At 38.7% G+C, this 14,786-nt stretch overlaps 1 protein-coding gene across 3 annotated transcripts in view; it reads left to right on the top strand.

The window, feature by feature from the left end:
- The window catches only part of PHACTR2 (phosphatase and actin regulator 2), a 130,799-nt gene extending 117,760 nt beyond the window's left edge, over nt 1–13,039 (top strand). For all 3 annotated transcript variants that reach the window (XM_039230885.1, XM_039230884.1, XM_039230886.1), the window contains one exon: nt 6,441–13,039. In XM_039230885.1, the coding sequence (XP_039086816.1) occupies nt 6,441–6,456 (16 nt within the window). In that variant the 3' untranslated portion in view covers nt 6,457–13,039. The remainder of the gene's footprint in view (nt 1–6,440) is intronic.
- Nucleotides 13,040–14,786: the final 1,747 nt, after the last annotated feature.

Genomic DNA, 14,786 nt, shown 5'->3' with positions numbered 1-14,786 from the left:
AGCCTTGAGAGATCACTGGCATATTGTTAAGTGGAAAATTGAGATACTGATAAAACTATAAATAGTAATAGAATGTTTATTTAAAATTCAGATGCATAAAGGGGCACCTGGGTGGCTCAGGCAATGACACGTCTGAATCACGATTTCAGCTCAGATCATGATCTCACCGTTCATGGAATTGAGCCCTGCATCAGTCTCTGCACTGACAGTGCAGAGCCTTCTTGGGATTCTCTCTGTCTCTTCTCTGCCCCATCCTGCTTACTCTCTTCCTCAAAATAAATAAACTTAAAAAACATTTTTTTAAATTCAGATGCATAGAAAAGAATTTAGAAATAACATCCAAAAACTCTTAATGGTTCCTTGTAGAATGGGGTTATAGTTTTCTTTTTTCTTTTCTCTACTTTTTAAAACACTCTTAATGCGGTTATGTTGAGATATGCCTTTAGGTGTGGGCATGTATTTTTAAAATGATTATCTTGTTCTGTACCATTTTGAGTGATTACTATCCTATGTAGATTTACAGATAAAGTCAACTGCTTTTTCAGCTTCTAGATATGCTTATCAAAATATGACATAGCAGGAATTACACGTGGGACCTCAATCCAAATTAAATAAGGGGCGAGCCGTCTGGGTGGCTCAGTCCATTAAGCATCACACTTCAGTTCAGGTCATGATTTCACAGTTCGTGAGTTTGTGAGTTGGAGACCTCAGGCTCTGTGAGGACAGATCGGAGCCAAGAGTCTGCTTTGGATTCTGTGTCTCCCTCCCTCTCCCCTTCCCCCACTCACGTGCATCCTCTCTCTCTCTCTCAAAACTAAACGTTAAAAATTAAAATTAAAATAAATAAGGGGTCTTTCAGCGAGGAATGAGAATGCTGTTTTGCAGTGCTGTTCTCTTCCATGGTGCCTCATTTACCTGGACAGAAACTAAAAAGAGCTGCAAAATGCAGCTTTAACCTCCAGACTTGAAAGTAGTTGGCTCAGTAATTGGAACAGTAAAAGCCCATCCAGCGTGCGGTCTGGCTTCTCGGGTAGAACCAGGAGCTGTGGTTTAAGGTTAGAACCTGCCATGTGTTTAACGCATATGTGCCATGACCATTAAACCCTTTTAAGTAAAGAAGACGTCCATTATTCAGGATTTCTGTCTATATCAAACACAAAAGTACACACACGTTACATTTGTGAGTAATTTTCTATTTCCTATTATCTGAATGAATTTACAGGAGGTGAGTAATGTATTAATTTGTGGAGGAATCATCTTTATGGAAAAGAATGATCTTTACCTGAATCCCATGACTTAAAAATAGCTCTCCCTCTCATTCACTTCCTCTCAACAGTATGAAAATAAGAAAAATGTATTCCAGTTTTAATAAGAAGAAGAAAAAAATATAGGTAACTTCAATTTTGAGTCCTAGGAGAGTTCTGAGAAAAGAGTGGACGAGAAGTTTCGGTATCCTTCGAGCACAATACATCTATTTATTGCTCCATCAGTGGGAAGCCTAAAGCCAAACTGTCATACCGTCAGAGAGGCAGACTTCTCAGAAGGTGAAGCCGAACTTCTCCTGCGTTAAAGTGAATGCAAACCATCTAGTAGTAACAAACGTAAGAACAATTTACATTTTCAGTACCTCTAACCATAAAATTTTGGAGCTGAATTGGAAGAAAAGGTGCCTACTTTAACCAGGATATAAATGTCCTTCTTTGATTGGATAGTGTAAGAAAATATGAGATTTTTTTTTTAGTTTTTGGGGTTTGTTTTGTTTTTTACCAGATCTGGCAGCCCATATGGAGAGAGTACATTCTTTTTGTTTTGTTTTATTTGTTTTTCAGAGAGAGAGAGAGAGAGAGAGAGAGAGAGAATGAGTAGGGCAGAGGCAGAGAGAGAACGAGACACAGAATCCAAAGCAGGCTCCAGGCTCTGAGCTGTTAGCACAGAGCCCGATGCAGGGCTCCAACCCATACACCGTGAGACCATGACCTGAGCCGAAGTCGGATGCTTAACTGACTGAGCCCCCCCAGGCGCCCTGGAGAGGGTACGGTTCTGACCCCTGGCTTTGTTAGCATATTGTTGCCTTCACACTATTGCTTGGTCACCTTCTTCTCTTAGCTGACCCTGGAAGCTGTGCTGATGGCCTGTGACCTTGCACGCAGTCCAGACGTGGAGCAGGCAAATAGTGCCTGCAGGAAAACAAAAAGAAGACAACTTTATGATGTCCTGCTAATTTTTCGAAATTAAAAATAGAATGCTTTCCAGGAAAATGCTGGTCTTCAGAAGATTGTACAACTCTTCTGGTCCAATGACAACTCATTTTGTTGTGCCATCAGTTATTAATTCACTCTCTTCATCTCACAGACATTACCAGTGGGAAGACTAACCTGTCACGTCCCCTTTCCCCATGCTTGTCCTTTAAACCCAGGAGCAAATGAAAATCAAAGCATTGCGGAATGTCTGGTGTACAAAGCCCAGCAAATTAGGAGAGGGCTAAAAGAATTGCTCCCTTAGATGAGTTTGTATTTAATTCCTAGAAAAGCTGAACTTTGATGGCTCATGGGGTGAAGGGCCTACAGGCACAGTCTATGTGTATTGTCACGGCCCGCAGGACTCGTGCTCCTCTGGTGTGGTAAGGACAACGCTTGTGTGTCCTGCAAGGAGGGAGGTGGCACTGCTCGTTTCAACCCTGAGGACATCACTGGACTCACTTTTCTAGTCATTGCAAAAAGTTTGTGCTGAGCCCATTGCCATCGAGTTCCCTTTGTAGCAAAAGGCAGCTGTTTTTGGGAGAACAGTGTACAATCAAAGTGGAGCCTGGGATGTGGAACAGGATTTTTCTGTGGTCAAAACTGATCAGAACTAACAGAGAGATGTGGAAGTGTAACTGATTGCCTTCTCTGTTACATTGTACCCAGAGGGCACCAAGAAAACCCTTCTAGTGAAAGTATGAGTGAAGGCGTGTTTTGTTCTCACAGTCTGGTGTAGGTTAAGAAGAGAGTCTGAAGCCTGGAGCCTCCACTGACCAGCTCTGTGCCTTGGGCACATGACTTAGCATCCCTTTGTCTGTTTCCACATCTGTACAGAGGGGATACAGAATTACATACCTCACAGGATTGTTTTGAAGATTAAGCTAGGTAATATATGTAGAGCACTTGGACTTGTGCTGGACACAAAGTAAACATTAGTACTTTCAGCTGTTATTATCTGCCTCTTTTATGGTTTATGTAAATAGGTTGGTTTAAGAGGCTTTTAATTACTCTTTTGAAGTGCTTTCATAGAATTTCTGTGTTTTTCATCATGTTATGGTTGACTGTTCCTAGAAATCATGATGGAATGTCCTACTCTACTGGGTATCGTAGATAAATATAAATGTAATTGTCGTTAATTAAGGGAGGGGCTTATAATTAGACTCTTCATTTATAAGAATTATTTGTATAAAGTTTATCAAATAACTTTTTAAGTGCCAGTATAGATGTATTCAGTTTTTTATGCATTCCATAAATATTGATTGAGCACATAGAGTGAGTCAGACTCTGTTCTGGACTCTGGGAATTTAGAACATGTCAAAAAAAGTCCTTACTCTCACATGGTTATGTTCTACTGAGGGAGACCAACAAGTAAACAAATAAATAAAAATGATAATTTCAGCTTGTGCTAAGTACTATCAAGAAAATGTAAGGGTACTGGGTGACTCAGTTGGTTAAAGCATCCGACTCTTGATTTTGGCTCAAGTCATTATCTCATGGTTTGTGAGTTGGAGCATTGTGTAGAGGTCTGCACTAATGCCACAGAGCCTGCTTGGGATTCTCTCTCTCCTCCTCACTTTCTGCTCCTCCCCTGCTCCCTCACTCTCTCTCAAAAATAAATAAATAATATTTTTAAACAAAAGAGAATGTAACAGGATGCTGTTGAAGGGACAAAAGTGGGTATATAGATAGGATGGCAAAGAAAGGGGTCTCTTAGGGGATAAAACGTATTCTGTCGTTTAAGCGACAAGAGGGAGCTATCAGCCCTGTGGGGGGAGAGAAAACCATTCCACTTCCAAAGGGAACCAGCTGATTTCCAAGGAGTAGCTAGTGCAAAGGGCCTCAGTTGGGTAAGGATTTTGCATGATCAGAGGGCCAAAACGACACCCAGGCGACTGAAACAGGAACGTTATCTCCATTTAACAAATGTAGAGCCTGGGGGCGCCTGGGTGGCTCAGCTGGTTAGGCGTCCAACTTTGGCTCAGGTCAGATCTCACGGTTTGTGGGTTTGAGCCCCACATTGGGCTCTGTGCTGACAGCTCAGAGCCTGGAGCCTGTTTCGGATTCTGTGTCTCCCTCTCTCTCTGCCCCTCCCCCACTCATGCTCTGTCTCTGTCTCAAAAATAAATAAACTATAAAAAAAATTTTAAAACAAAAAAACAAATGTAGAGCCTGGAAGTTCATGTACTTCTCCGAGGTTATGGCCACAGCTGGCATCAGGAATTGAACTCAAAGTGAACACATCCCTACTTGGGTCACAACAAGTTTGTTAACGTTGGAAAGCTTGGTATATCTTATTTTTATTTTGAGGTTGGAAAGTCAAACATGCAAAAGTAATAATATAAGAAGCCCTATGCATCCATCATGCAGCTTTCCCAGTTATCAACTTAGAGCCAATCTTGTTTCAACTGTTCTTATGTCTTTGATTTTTCATTTTTTCATGCTTTGATTTTACATGGCAACATATTTTAAGTTGATTAGTGTGCCAGATGTTGCACTCCATGATTAAAAGTGATTAAAAGCAAATCTTTCCTCAGTGCCACATGATCTTAATGGAGGAACACTTACATAAAGATCATAAACCCTGATGAGTAACTGGTATAAACCAAGTGTTTTGGGAACACAAAAGAGAAAGCGATTAATGCTTCCATGAGAAGTGGAGGAAAGGGAGTTTGGAGAACCCACAGAGTGGGATTGCAGGAGACAGAGATGGGAAGGAAGATAGGACAAAAGGTAGAACACAAAAGTAGAGAGCATTTGTGGGCATAAGGGGTTTTTTTGGGTTTTTTGTTTTTTTTTTTTCTTTGAGAGAGAGCAGGTGAGGGGCAGAGAAAGGGGGAAAGAGGATCTGAAGTGGGCTCTCCACTGACAGCAGCAAGCCTAACACAGGGCTTGAACTCAGGAACTGTGAGATCATGACCTGAGCCAAAGTCAGGCGCTCAACCAACTGAGCCACCCAAGCACCCCCTGGAAGTGAAGGTTTTTGGAAGTAGTAATAGAGATATAGTTAGAAGCATGGGTTGGGGCACATCCTGAAAGGCCTCAATCACTACTCTTAAGAAATTTGAATTTTATTTCATAGGGAAAGCTGAACAGTACAATGATGTTAACAAAGAACTGGAAAGATCAGATTAGTGTTTATGATGATATTGCGAGTGACAATGTGGGGCACAGATTTGACCTCCACAAATCTGAGCCTGAGGCAGGGAAATGAATTAGAAGACTGATTTATAAGGACCAGTGAACATTAGATTATAAAAGACAAATGAAATACTAAATAGAGTTGCATAAATTTTCTGTGTGGAACCACAGAAATATGGGCTGAGAGGTAGATCAGATGAAATGTTATAGAGAAGAAGGCTTTTGACTGTGATCTTGATATGAAAACATAGATGGGAAATGAAGGAAGGGGATGGCAATACTAGGCAACACAGCATGTGCACAAAAACACAGGGCTCCAAAAATGCAAGGAAGGTTCGGGAATTCACATGGAGGGAAGTGAAACCAACTGTCTAGCTAGCATGCCATTAAAATAGCACTAGCAAAAGATGGGAACATGGTAATGACTCAAAGATGGTCAATCAAGGCAAGATTGGGTATGGAGGGTGAAGAAGAGAAATGAGTTGCAAATCTGAGGGTCCTAAACTAAAAATCTTTTAAAAGGTAGATTTTTTAACAATATTCAAGGTGCCAAGGCAGATTTATAAGAAAAGACCATTTATATAGTTGTGGACATGTTTAGTGGAACATTTAGTTGGAAATGCCTGGCAGGTATTTGGGAATTCAGGTGAAGAAAGTAGATTTAGCCTCTTCAATGGGAAGCGATGAGATGCTGAAGATAATGAAACAGTGATTATTTGTTGATGGTTTCCTTGTATAACTACATCCCAGGTGTAACCAAATCCTGTATGAAACAGCCCACTCAGCTCAGTACAGATCACAGAATGACGCTCAAGATTTGCCTTATTTTGTGTATTGATTGCTCTGTATCCTTGTTGATATAACCAGAGTATTTTATAGAGGGGCTATCTCTGCTTTCCAGCCTAACATCTGTAACAGTGTTCTGTTATGCCAGCAGTAATTCCGTTGGGAGATGTCTAGAGCTGCCTTTAATTATAAACATTACTGTACCTTATTTGGTTTACTAACTGTAGAGTGTATTTCTATACCACAGACTCACAGAGTTTCTGTTTCTTCTGTCAGGTTTCACCGTCCATAACGAAGTGTGAGACTCTGGAAACATAGACTGATCATCTTTGGGGGAAGCCTCTCTTCCTGAAAACCTGATATTGCACTGGGATTTGAATGTGTGTGTTTCCTTTTAACTGGGGAAGGAAGTGTATGGAAACTGCTCCCCACCTGTACAGCCAAGATGGGGCCAGTAAGCAAGGGGACAGGTGCAGTGACTTTGCTGTCCAACGTGTGTACTGATGGTAAGCAACACCACAGTTACACCAGTTATTCTCCATCAGGAGTTTTAATCAAAGAAGATGAGCAGAAGACAATCACTGGCTCCCTGTTACCAGAAAGCCAAATTGTAGAGTGCAGATTAAAGAGAAATGGGGACTGGAATTGCTGGGCACTGGAAAGGGGTAGGGGTTGAAAATCAGAAAAAAAGAGAAATATTTCATTATGTTAATGAAGAAAAGAAAAAAATCAAGGCATAAATATTTTTGAAGTAGGCTTTTGGTAGCTGAGAACTTATTGAGAGATTTGGGAATCTAATCACCCAATGTGGATTCCTTAAAGACCTGATCCTAGAAGAATATTCTCATTTCACCGTTATGTTGGTGCAGTACAGTACCGTTATTTTATGTTTTGCCAGTGAATCCAATTGCCAGAAATAAGTCCGAGTGTTTTCATGCATCTTTTTCTTAAATGCAAGAGATGTTTATTGACTCTTAACAAGCATGAGTGCCCAAATTTTGTTGCATGTTTCAAGTAACATAGCTATACACACTTTTTCGTTTTTTACTCCTAATCTAATATACCAAACTTCTACAAGGATAACAGAAATGGGAATAAAGTCAGATGAATGTGACCCTATAAATCTGTAGGAAGCTCTAGAAATAAATCTTTGGGTCTTTCCCTAGCTTGATTATCTTCAAAGTCAAAGCAACCTTGCTTGATCTAAGGAGGATAATATTGACAGTCACACCACCTTCTTTAAAAAAAAAAATGAGTCCAAAGTTAAAACTTAAGCAAATCCAAGTGTTCTGCCAGCAGTTAGCTCTGAGTGGGCGCAGAAAGGACTCATTTTCAAGGCTGCATTAAGTTGGATTGCTGCTATTAAAAATATTAAGTACATGGATTAAAAAAAAAAAAAGTACTCACCCAAAGGCTTAACAGAACACCGAAAATTTCTGCTAAGTGGCAAGTGAGGAGGACCTTGTCTTAGATTTTAAGAGTCTGCAGATTATATCCATAAATGTAGCATCGACTTCCAATGCAAAAGGATCAGTGGGATTAAAGTCATGGAAGTTTTCTCTGTGAGCCTACACTCAGTACTGTTTACATTAAGACAGCCTCAATTGCCAGCTTGCTATTTTTCATGGAGTCACGGGCACATCATGGCTTCTGCTCCTAAGTCTATATGATCAGATGTAAATACTCCCTTGCGTTTAGTTGTTCTTTCGTGATTGTCTTGTGCTCCTTGTATTAAAAACACACGAGACATATAGTAACAAGACAAGACATAGTGGACTTTATTTTATTCTCAGAGCTCGGGCTAGAATTTTTTGAAATGTTTCTGATTCATAATATGGAAGACTGTAATTTGCAATTTTAACCAAAATAGCAAACATTTAATCTGGTGGATAAGTTTGGATCTTGTCATTCATTTATATTTTAAAGAACCACTTGAAATGGAATGTTTTTTCTTGAAAATCAAAACTTTTAGCCCCAGTTGGCCTATTACAAAAAACTAGGACCATATTATAACCAAGAAAAGAAGTTGCACATATTGCTGCACTCAGCTATGTGCATTAATAAACTCAGATTCTTTGCTGCTGTCATTTTATGTACAAGATGGACGTTTGCTTTTGAAAAAACTTTTCTGCATGCCTAAGTGTCTTACTCTGGCTGAAAGGTTTGTCCATGTCATAGTGCCCCGATCCAGCCATGGACATTAACTTTATTCTGATTCTTAACCAAAGTCATCTTTGTCCTTATAATATTATGAGATAATCACTTTTGTGTCTTGGGAAAAAGTCCAAGGAATGTAATGTTGTTTTAATTTTCTAACCTTTAAATAGTCTTAATTTCTAGTTACAAGGCCTCTATAAAATGCTAAATACAAGACATTTATCACCATTTTAGCACTTGAGATACAGGTCATGACAAGTCTCTGTTTGGTTGATAAAAGGAGCAATTTTTTCCCCGTTCATGGTGCCTATGATGCAGTTTTTTATTGCCTCCAATGAGATGCACCCAGTTCAAAAATGCGACTCTGGTCCTTCAATATACTGTCTTGCTTGTATGATATGTCAGATTTATGAACTACCCACATTTTTTCTTCATACCAATTGACACAATTAGAGAAAAGTTTACAAGTTAGAAATGAAAAAGTCAAAAATACTACCACCGCTAGTCTAATATTTAAGAATTGGAACCACCAATTATATATCATGAGAATGATTCTTTAAATAAAAAGCTATGGAAACAAATGGAAGGAATATGAGCTAACCTGTATCTTGCAGAATAAGGCTCTATGTTAATAGCTAATTTGAGAAGGCGGAAACACTGCATATTCACCTGGTAGCCCATCAGGGGTCTTTTTGGAAGCCCCAAAAGAATGCAAAGTCTGTGGACCACCCTAGGCCCAATGCCAGCATTTCTGCTATGTAACCAATAAGCTGCATTTCTCTGAAGAAAATAAATATGTGCATGAATCGGGCTATTGTAATACAAACCAGACCTTTCCCTACTTAACATGAGACATTAGGCTCACATAGAGGAAGTGAGTGAGTTTTTCTGAGTCCCCAAGATATGATAAGGGAAGCAAACAAACTCCTATCCAGGAAGATCCCAGGCAGGAAAGAACTAGACAGACTGTAAAACACAAAGGGGCCATTTCTGTCTTTTGAAAAATTGAGCAAAAGAACATTAACATTAAGGTAGTAAGAAGATGCCCTGGGCTTTGTCTCCGTGGTCTGACAAAATTAGTCCTCTGGTGATCAGCGTTAATTTAAAGCAGCCCCGCCTAATAATTCCCTGTGTATGTGAAATGTCTTGCATTTTTTATGTTTGATGTAATTTACCTTTATGTTCACTCCTTAAATTATTTAAACTAAATCTATAATATTCAGAGAACCATTTTGGGTATCTGAATAGCTGTTCTAAATGGAGGAAAAAGCAAACTCATCCGTCTCTCTGATTTACCCAGAAAATCAGACTTTCTGGTTTCATTTTCATGTCCTTTATTACCATAATGATTGTAATTATTTTTCTTCCTCTAACATTGGTAGATATATTTCTGTTAGAAAGTTCTGAAATGTAAGTGGAAATCTATTTAAGACAGTAAAGGAATTGAATACACCTTTGAAAAATCACTAAATATTATCAATGAGAGATCATTTCTTAAAACCCGTATTTTGGGTGTCACACCCTACCATTAATTCAGTCTGTATTGGTACTTTGAAAAAATACAGTAGCTTACACTTAAAAGAGAAAACAATCCGCATTAACGCTGCATATCCTGATATGTACCACATTTTAACACATAGCAGGCATTGTATTTATACTCAGTAGTCAGACAGACACAGCTTGCAAAAATGATACCACATTCACAGTAGAAGACAGCCTTGCCTACCACATAGTTGTATATATACATTTAAAGAGTGAAAATGCTCTTTTCTTCCTTTCTGGCTAAAAAATTTCTTCTTTATTATTCTTTAAGTGGTCCCAGCAGCACATTAAACACCGTGAGAAGTCTTCCTTAAAATAGGTGAGATGGAAGATATATACATTTATGTCATTTCATCAGTAAGGTAGCTGAAGCATTCCTAAATTCCAGCCATATTATTACCCCTAACCTTACTAGTGAAAGTATATAATTTGTGACAAGAATTGATTTCTTCATATCATTGGGGTATGTTGTGAGCAGCAAGGAGCCACGAAGATGCAGTTTATTTGCACAGTTGTCCCTTGGCCTCTTGAAATGGGTTCTGCCCCACTATTGAGCATTTTCTGTCTTCTTATTGGCAGCATATGTCACACTGTTTTGCTTGGCAAATCGGAATGAACTTCTGGAAATGAAATATGACCTAGAGGGGAATGCAATGGCAAAAGTCATCATCAGATTAATAGGACCATTTTTCTGAGAGGAAACTCATCTTTAGGTAGTTCAGATTCAGATTTCAAAGAGCTTGGCAGTGACCCAAGGGTGGTGGGGACAAAGGTAGAATACTCCCAAACCATTCTCATTTTCACTCTCCTTTTACTTTTGGTAAAATTAAGCCTAAACTTTATATGAAAACGGAAACCACTGCTAACATTTCTAGAAGACAATGGAAGCATAGGTCATCAGGTCATTTTAAATCAACAAATCCCATATAGATTCTGCAAGATTTCTGGCATAAAATAAAATAAAATAAAATAGAAGAATCCTGTGGCAGCTATTCTCGCCAAAATCCAACCCTACCCACGAGGGTCATTTTTAGTGATGCTACGATTTACCGCACAAAAAATGCCATCCAGCTTGTCGCGTTGCTCACACAAGTGTGCCTATGAGCAAAGCACTGTTGGTCAGTGTTTCTCGGTGGGGGGTGCCTTTGGCATTTGGAGCTGGGCAATTCTTTGTTTACAGAAATGTACCCCACGTTGTAAGACATTTAGTATCCTAAGCCCCTGTTAACTAAATGCCAGTGGAATGCCCAGTCACTGTAAAACCAAAAGCCAGAAGCCCTCCCCAGTGTTCAAATGCCCTCGTAAGGCAGTACCACCTCCCTTGAATACCCCTGTCTAGTGGGGGTTGAGGACACGCAGGGAGGGTACTTATTTCCAAACATGGTCCTGACTGCCTTGCATTACTTTGGGCCCCGAGGAGTTTCCTTCCCCTTTATTTTTCAAGCCTTCTGCCCCAGTGATGCTTTAGTTTGCGAGTTCTTCAGGGAGGAAGTTTTCAGGCAGCCTTGGCCGTGCCAGAGGCCCATAGTCACTTGGCTAGTCCCTCTGTTCTGTTCAGGAGAAATTTCAGATGAAGCAAAGTTTCTTCTCGGTTTTGGTCTCACAGTTTCACTTCAGAACTACACTGTTGATCACAATCTTTGTCAGTGTCATGAGGATTGAATTGTACGGCTTAACACACAACTAATCATCCACATCAACAAAACCTGTGGTCCATGAAAATCGCCATTAGATTTCACCTGGTAAGGTACATCCCTTGAGTTACAAAGTAGCCACCCATTTACCCTCTTAAAGAAGCTTTTAATCTACATGCAAATGATTGAATTCTCCCTGTATAAATAGTCATGTAGTTCAATTTTTCTAAACTTCTGAAGTATGAAGGAAGAGTGGATTAACTGGATTGCATGCATATCGTTCCGACTTCAGTCATGGTCATACACAAAACAAGATGAATTTTACCTAGGTGACACATTAAACTATGCGAACAATACATAAACATACTTGTCCTTTGTCACTTTTTATCACCAAAACTGAATAGTAAATATGTCCTGAAATAATTCACATGAATGGTGGCTAATAGAATGGAATAATTTAGCCACTAAAATTTTATTAATTATTAAAGTTTCTAAATAATCTTTTTCGAGACAGAGCAACTCAGAGTCGATAAAGTTGGTTATATTGTGAACTTTTAGATGGTGCTTAAGAATTCTTATCTTGTTAAATACCAGTATTTTTTTTTTCTTTTTAAGAATAAATTAAAGGGAGTAAATGAGGCAGAATGCCACTCCACCCTCAGGTCTATTTCATGGTATATTAAAATGCCAATAACATTTGTGCCACTTGCCAATTTAGGGGACTTTTCCCTTACTGGATGCTTTTATTATAGTTTGACTGTATCATTGCATTGCTTAGAGAGCCTTCAGAAAGAGATGTCACCATTGCAATATAGCATTTGAAAACAATCTGAATAAATCTAGGGTCAAACCACTTTCATTACTTAAAATATAGGCACTAATTCTTATTTTTACTTTTTTAAAGATTTCTTCTGTGGCTTAGAAATGTGCCAATGTGTTCCAAACATTCTGCGCCAATTTTACCAGATTTAGTACCTAGCAAAAACCTAACCTGTCCTTTTTTTCTATGTAATAGTGATCTTTGAATAAAGAACTGTATGCATTCTTTTGTTATTTCAAGCTTTGGTTTAAGTGGTTAAGAATGGTAAGCTGTGACCGTTATCAGACTGACTGACTGATTCCTGATTTCCAGTGAGTGATCTGATTCTACATATTACACAGGTACAATATCTGTGAGTGTAAATAACTGGAACTGTACACTGATTAACACAACAGTTTCTCTTTTTGTTGCTGTTCTTGATCTGTACTGTATTATAGTATATGGGTAGAAATACCTCCAAGTATCCACAGATATGTATATGTATTCCACTATTGCAACCGGAAAGACATACTGTGTATTATCTTTTTTTATTCCTTACTGGTGTTTGTGTTATTTAAAAAGCAAAATTATGCTCTATTTAGTTGTATAATATTATAGGAAACTTTGCTGTGCACAATTCCAAGTGCCTTAGAACATTGTTTAGCTTTCTTAAGTATATATAAATGCATATATGTATAAAATCGGGAAAAGTTACCTCAATAAAATAATTGGGAAATCCCCAACTTTAGTTTCTTCCAGTTCTATTGTATTGAGACAGTGCTCGGTATTTTTAAATTAAAATCTCACTGAGTTCTCCCCTGTAAAGCAAGAATAAGGTAGCCCTTCTAATTGTTTATTATTCCAGCTGCACCTAATTCAAAAATTTTTGTATGTAAGGTCTTGTGATTTGTAATTTTTATTTGAAATATCTGTCGAAGAATTACTGCTTTAAACAGCAACTTACAGTATATTTTTAAGACTTGCTGTTTTTTTAATATCTGAGGATATTTGATGTTGATGTTTTTATTGACATTATATTGTGTAAAAATAAAAGCTAGTCCCTTTAGAGTTTATAATACAGAAAATAAACAAACTTCCTCATTATGCTTACTATTTTATGTATTATAAGCAAAGAGAGGTTGGGAGCATATTTTGGCCAAAAAAGGAATTGGAATATATTTATCACTTTTTCAACAGTGGTTACAAATTATAACTTAGCCTCCCTCGACTCTGAGATAAGGGCAAAGGTGTGATAGGAAAGTTGACAAGGAATTTGTGTATCAATATCCTAGACAGAAGATATATACAAGACGATTGGGACTAAAAAGATTCTTTAATTTTTTTTAATGTTCATTTACTTTTGAGAGTGAGAGGGACAGCATGAGTGAGGAAGGGGCAGACAGAGAGGGAGACGCAGAACGTGAAGCAGGCTCCAGGCTTTGAGCTGTCAGCACAGAGCCTGATGCAAGGCTTGAACTTATGGACCATGAGATCATGACCTGAGCTGAAGTCGAACGCTTAACCAACTTAGCCACCCAGGTGCCCCTGGGTTAAAAATTTGTGAAGTAGGTTTGAAAAATTGGCCCTAAGTATGCTATTAAAATTAGCTATACATCCCCAAGGTAAGTGTAATACTTCACTATTAGGCTTTTTTTTTTTTTTTGCTTATAGTAAACTAGGGTCTACATTGAAACATTAATTTTTAAAACTCAATAGAGGTAAGAAATAAACTTTTTTTTTTTTCATTTTACATAACACTGTGATGGCATCTGATTTATTGTGATTGTCTCTTTGCTGGACCCCGACTCAGACATCTGTATGGAGTGGCTGTTCACATGCAAGCCCAGTCCTTGCTCATTTGATGGGTTTTGAACTCTTTGCCCTTTAACAGGTGGTCACTAAGAGTAGAACACGTGAAACTCTAGAGAAAGGCTAAGAACCTAAAATTTGTGTGAAGGCTTTTTTGCTCTTTTGCCCCAAACAGCTACCGTTTCTAGGATTTTAAGGAGAAAAGCTGTAGATAATAACTTTTCATAGTTAGGAAAATATCCTAAGGTGGAGAGAACGGGCATTTCAATGCTTGTTGACCCAAGGATTTGTTCCTGGATAGACTTTTGACCTCAGTTGGCCCTGGTCAGACACTCTGGAATAGGAAGCACTCAAGGTTGGGAAGAATTTGTCCCTAATTATCAAGTAGGCATACTCAGCAGCTCAACCTTAAGTTATAAGTCATCTTTTCCACTGTCAATTTAGATTTGTTACCTCTTTACATTCAGCCCCTTGATTACCTCTGAAATCTTAGTCATTGCCTCTCTGAGTCTTCCCCAACCAATCTGTTCTTAATCCTGCTACCCACATTATTCTTCCTAAAGGATAGCCCTCTTATGATTCCTTCTCAGAACTTTCCAGTGAGTCCCCTCTGCCTACTGAATACCTCCCAGGTGCTTCAAGCTAGCCCTCAAGATCTATGTTTTCACCATAGACCATGGT

Source organism: Hyaena hyaena, unplaced genomic scaffold, assembly GCF_003009895.1.
Source record: "Hyaena hyaena isolate Hyena2069 unplaced genomic scaffold, ASM300989v1 scaffold_52, whole genome shotgun sequence".
Taxonomy (NCBI): Eukaryota; Metazoa; Chordata; class Mammalia; order Carnivora; family Hyaenidae; genus Hyaena; species Hyaena hyaena.
Note: the sequence above shows the minus strand (reverse complement) of the source record. Positions and strands in the feature narration are given on the sequence as shown.